At 28.9% G+C, this 5,365-nt stretch overlaps 2 protein-coding genes across 2 annotated transcripts; one reads left to right on the forward strand and one right to left on the reverse strand.

The window, feature by feature from the left end:
- Nucleotides 1–2,505: 2,505 nt before the first annotated feature.
- Nucleotides 2,506–4,145, reverse strand: LOC111030228. Its single transcript, XM_022309629.1, has 2 exons — nt 4,128–4,145; nt 2,506–3,215 (listed from the first exon to the last, which is right to left on the reverse strand). The coding sequence occupies exons 1-2, from the start codon at nt 4,143–4,145 to the stop codon at nt 2,571–2,573; spliced, it is 663 nt and encodes a 220-aa protein (XP_022165321.1). The 3' UTR covers nt 2,506–2,570.
- On the forward strand, nt 4,144–4,773 carry LOC111030229. Its single transcript, XM_022309631.1, has one exon. It carries the CDS (start codon nt 4,144–4,146, stop codon nt 4,771–4,773), a length of 630 nt encoding a protein of 209 aa, XP_022165323.1.
- Nucleotides 4,774–5,365: the final 592 nt, after the last annotated feature.

Genomic DNA, 5,365 nt, shown 5'->3' on the forward strand with positions numbered 1-5,365 from the left:
TGCATTAAATTTATCAACTTTCACTAAATTGACCTATGTCACTACTACACACTAACTCACTAACTTTGTTTGTACTACAGTGTAACATATTAACTACTGATTTGTGTTATTTGATACATAGTGGTGATCAATTTTATTAGTGTAACATAAGCCTTACATTCAACTTATCATACAATAATTTCATATAAATGTTCTTATTGCATATGAGTACCTAAACTTACTGTTATAAAGTGCAATACATTTTTAAAATGTAAGTCATTGTTGTTATTGTTAAGGCGGGTTCCCACGGCGCGTGGCTCGGCGAACTTCGCGCAGCGCGGTTTTTGTACCGAGCCTACATATGTGCTCGGCATATCACGAGCCTACAATTTCTACAGCATTCTCACGGCGCGTGACTTGGCGAGCCACGAGCTTATCCGAGCCGATCAGAGCTCCCTCCTTTTTTTTAGGACCAAAATTAAGCCGCCAAATTTCTCAGTTCAAAATGAATAGTGCTGTAGACGAGACGCAAGTTGCTGCTTGCGCAGCAGCGTATTTTGTTGTATTAAGAGGCGAGTATTAAAAAGAAAAATTAAAGAAAAAAGAAAAAAGAAAATCCAAGGAAAGAAGATACTGGATGCATGAAATATACAAAAGCCGTACTAGGTAAAACTAAAATAATAATTAATTTTTAGTTGTTTTTATTCAAAAAATTTTTATATATATTTAAATATAAGTAAATAAGCACCTATTTTATTTTATTTTATTTATTTATATTAGTGTTTAGTTTATTAATTTAATATAATTTATTATTTATTTATGAAGATAATTTTAGAACTTTTATAAAAGCATAATTTTTTAACTTTAAATAGGTAACTAAATATTTATACAGTAAAACCTGTGTAAAACGGAAACGGTTGGGACCGGATATTTTTTCCATTTTAGACAGGTTTCCATTTAATACAGGTTGTAAAAAAAAAAATTAACAATAGATCTTTATTACATATAATTTATTATTTATTATTAATTCATTTTTATTTCATATATTTTACATATTATTTATTAATCCTTACTCCAAAATTCATCCAATGTTTTTTGTTTTGTTATTTGACTTGCCATTTTCTTTTCTACTAAATTTTTCAAGTTCAGAATTGATTCAAGAAATTCATTTTCATTATTTTGATCCAATGCGAACATTTCTAATCGTTTTATTTCATGGAGGGCGTTCTTATAAAAAAATTCTTAATTTGTTTTACTGTTAATTTATCTTTTTCACTTGACTCAATTAGTTTAATTTTTTCATTTAGTGTTAAACATTTATTTTTGGACGTCATATTGAATATACGTCTATACGCACCTTACGTCAGAACACTACTACGACACTAATCGATAAAATAAACTTATTGCAACGAAATAATCTATATAATTGATATAGATTATATTCATTGACTGATAATTTTAAAATAGTACATGTACATATTTCCATGATATACAGGTTCATGACAAAATATTGTTTCCATTTCCACGTTAAACAGGTTCCATATTATTCAGGGAACGATGTATTTAAAACTACATTAGGTTCGCCGGGACCGTAACATTTTTCCATAAAAGTCAGGTTTCCATGTTATTCGGGTTCCATATTACACAGGTTTTACTGTAATATTAAATGGTTACATATACATTATAAGCGAGTGCTTTAACTTACAGTTTTTTTTTCAATAGTAAATAAGAATAATTCAATTAAATTTATATTTTAGATACAATGCCACAAACTTGTTAGAAGATTTGAGACAGGGACCGTCAAATAAATTCAAAACTTTTGTAGGATGTCTGCCACAGATTTTGAACACCTTATTCAAAAAATTGGGCCGATAATATCAAAAATGGATACAAATATGAGGAAGTGTATTCCTGTTCAAGAAAGGCTGGCCGTTACCTTAAGATTTTTAGCCTCGGGAGACAGCTTCAAGAGCTTATCATATTTATTTAAGTTTTCCGTTCAAACTGTTTCCAGATGTGTGCAAGAGGTTTGTAAAGCTTTAAATCATGAGTTAAAATCTGAAATAATGGTATTTATGATTAAATTAAAAATAAGTTATGTATAAATATAATACCTTTAAAAAAAATAATATTAAAAAAAAATATATATATCTTTTACATATATAAAATTCTAGTGTCACAGAGTCTGTTTCGATACTCCTCCGAAACGGCTTGACCGATTTTTATGAAATTTTTTATGCATATTCAGTGGATATGAGAATCGGCTAACATCTATTTTTCATACCCCTAAGGTTAGGTTAGGTTATATATATATAACAAAATCAAATTTAAAACTGAAAACAAATTATGACATAATTATATTTAAAACGAATAGGCAGTATAAAATGTATGAACAATAACATACCTATAAAGTATTTTCATAATATAACACCTTGTATATTATAAAAAAAAAAATTTGACAAAATCTGTTTTAAAACTGAAAATAAAGTGTGAGTTAGGTATAAAATAAATAGGTAACATATAAAGTATTTTCATAATATAGCACCTCGTATATTAAAAAAAAAAATGTGTTACAATATGCTTTTGGTACCTTAATTCAAACTTTTTTCTCCTACATTGCTATGTTGTGATGGTGTTGGCGATGGGCTTTGTAGTTGCTGAAAATGTGGAGATGACATGGAGTTTGAGTATTCAGAGGAATTCTGGTTTTGAGATAAATCATAATACATAGATGGCATAGATGATATGTAGTCGGGCGATGGTTGTTGCTGAAGAGATGCAGATGATGATGATGCGGTTGAATAATTATCATTGAGTAAATACGGCGAATGTGTCGGGAAACTGGTACTTGGGTATTGATAATGCGATGGTGGCTGTACTATTTGGTCAGCAGAATGTTTGAGACGAAACATAATATTATCAATCTCCATCATCGCAATATCTTGCTTTTGTTCGCTAAGTCCTTGTAATTTGACGCATAACAGGTCGGTAAAAAGTGAACACTTACTTTTGGCCGGAGTTTGCGAAATCTGTTTTAAAAACGTAAATGCTTCATCCATCCTATTTTCAATTTGTTCTACCTTATCGTCAGCTTTTCTTTTTTTTGTGACCTTAACAGATGGGCTTTTGAAATTGTTGTCCAGATTCTGAGGTACATCCATTTCAGAACTCTCGTGAAATTGACCACTCGTATCTTCACTCGTAATTTCACTACCATCTAACGAATTTTCCAATTGCTAAAAATAGTAAATATTATTTAGTATTTATACTATGAGTAATACAGTGAGTTGAATTAATTTTTACCAAAAACATTGTATTTGAAATAATGTGTATAATATAATAACATCATACTTTAAAACTTTCAAGTAAGTACCCACGGGCCACGAATAATATTTTTAAATTACAACAAAATAATTAAAATAGTTATTCTTAGGTAGTTTTAATATGTATAATTTCCTATACAATTATTCATTTAACAAAATTTAATTAACTGAAAAATAATTTCCGTGATTTTGATTTGGAATTTTCGTAAATTTAATTTTTAGAAATCTTTTGATTGTAAAAAACATTAATTATCTAAGTCAAGTGATTATATTAAGCCAATATTATTAGTTTTTTTTCCTATAAATCATAAATGTCAATAAAATGTTAATAAAATGTTATTCGTTGGGTAAAAAAAGCTTGAAAATTTAATACAAGGCTCCTATCCATTGTTACAATAGTAGTGGAGAAATATTAAAAATACATAAGCACAATTTTTTTTTATAAGCATTTACAGTTCGAATTTTTACAAAATTTATCAAATTTAAAATTTAATAATCATTTTTTAGTTAATAATTTATAAAATATAATTAAAATAATTAAAATAATTTTTAACCTGTAGCTATTTAAAAAATCTCATATGTATATATTTTTAAAAAATATACATAAAATAATAATATTTAAAATACAAAACACAACGTAGTGAAAAATTTATAATTTTTGGTTTTGTTTTAGTTGCCAAAAAATTCTAGTGATTGGAAAAATATAGCATTACACTTTAATGAAAAATGGAATTTCCCCAACTGTCTCGGGGCTATTGACGGTAAACATGTAGTTATCCAAAGCCCTGTCAATAGTGGAACGGAATACTACAATTATAAAGGGACTTTTAGCATTGTGCTCATGGCTGTAGTGAACGCTAATTATGATTTTATTTTTGTGGATATCGGCTGCCAAGGACGAATCAGCGATGGTGGCGTATTACGAAATACATCGTTTTTTAAAAAATTGGATACGGATGAATTACTCCCTAATACGAATTTGTCGCTACCGTATGTGTTTCTGACGGATGAAGCTTTTGCTCTAAGCACAAATATTATGAAACCATACTCGGGAGTACACGAAAAAGGAAACGCCAAAAGAATTTTCAACTACCGGCTTTCTCGAGCACGCCGAGTAGTTGAAAATGTATTTGGAATTATGGCATCAGTTTTTCGCATATTTAGAGGACCAATACTTCTAGAGCCGGAAAAAGTACAAGAAATTACAATGACTTGTGTATTGTTACATAATTTCTTAAGAAGAAGCAAATCTTCAAGTTCATTATACGCACCACCAGGTGTTTTCGATACCGACAATAATGATGGAATGATAGTTCCAGGCTCTTGGAGATCTGAACAAAATGATTTAGGTTCCATGTTCCCATTACAAAGAGTGCCAAGAAGATCCGGCCTCGACGCAAAAATGGTTAGAGACCAGTTCTCTGAATATTTTGTGACAAGTGGAAAAGTGGCATGGCAAGAACGAGTTTAAATAAAATTATTATTAAAATATTAAAATATTGATGTTTCCATTTTTAGAATCAAACTAATATACATTTATACATTATACGAGTATTTGTTTCTTTCGTGTTATTTATATTTATTTTTGTACAGCGTATTTTCGTAAGTTGTATAAATAATAGTTATTAATATCACTAACATCGTACAACGTATAGACATGGTTATTTTGCTAAAATGTGAATGCCTACCCTGAACAAAAATATCATTGAGTACCTACATCCTAAAATACATATTATATATATTATATAATTTATTGTTTCTTATGGACAGTTAAGGTGAATACAGCATAATCGCATAATATTATATAGATCAAACAATTTGGTATAGTTATATAATTAATTTTATAATTAAGAGGACGCCACACCACCGAAAACAACGTACAAAAACATGCCAATTTTGTTGGAATAATACGGCTTACAGAATTGTTTTAGAGCAAAATACCTTAATTAAAAGTTGTAGAGGGCAGTTATATCGGGTGACGTATAAGACTCGATTTTTGATATTTTAATTTTTTATACCAATTATTCACAAGTAAAAAAGTGAAAAAAAACAGAAAACGCAAA

This window comes from Myzus persicae, unplaced genomic scaffold, assembly GCF_001856785.1.
Source record: "Myzus persicae strain clone G006 unplaced genomic scaffold, MPER_G0061.0, whole genome shotgun sequence".
NCBI classification, from domain to species: domain Eukaryota; kingdom Metazoa; phylum Arthropoda; class Insecta; order Hemiptera; family Aphididae; genus Myzus; species Myzus persicae.

Excerpts from the sequence above, each read along its gene's own strand:
- LOC111030229 (XM_022309631.1), top strand. The coding sequence starts at position 4,144 with ATGGCTGTAGTGAACGCTAATTATGATTTTATTTTTGTGGATATCGGC.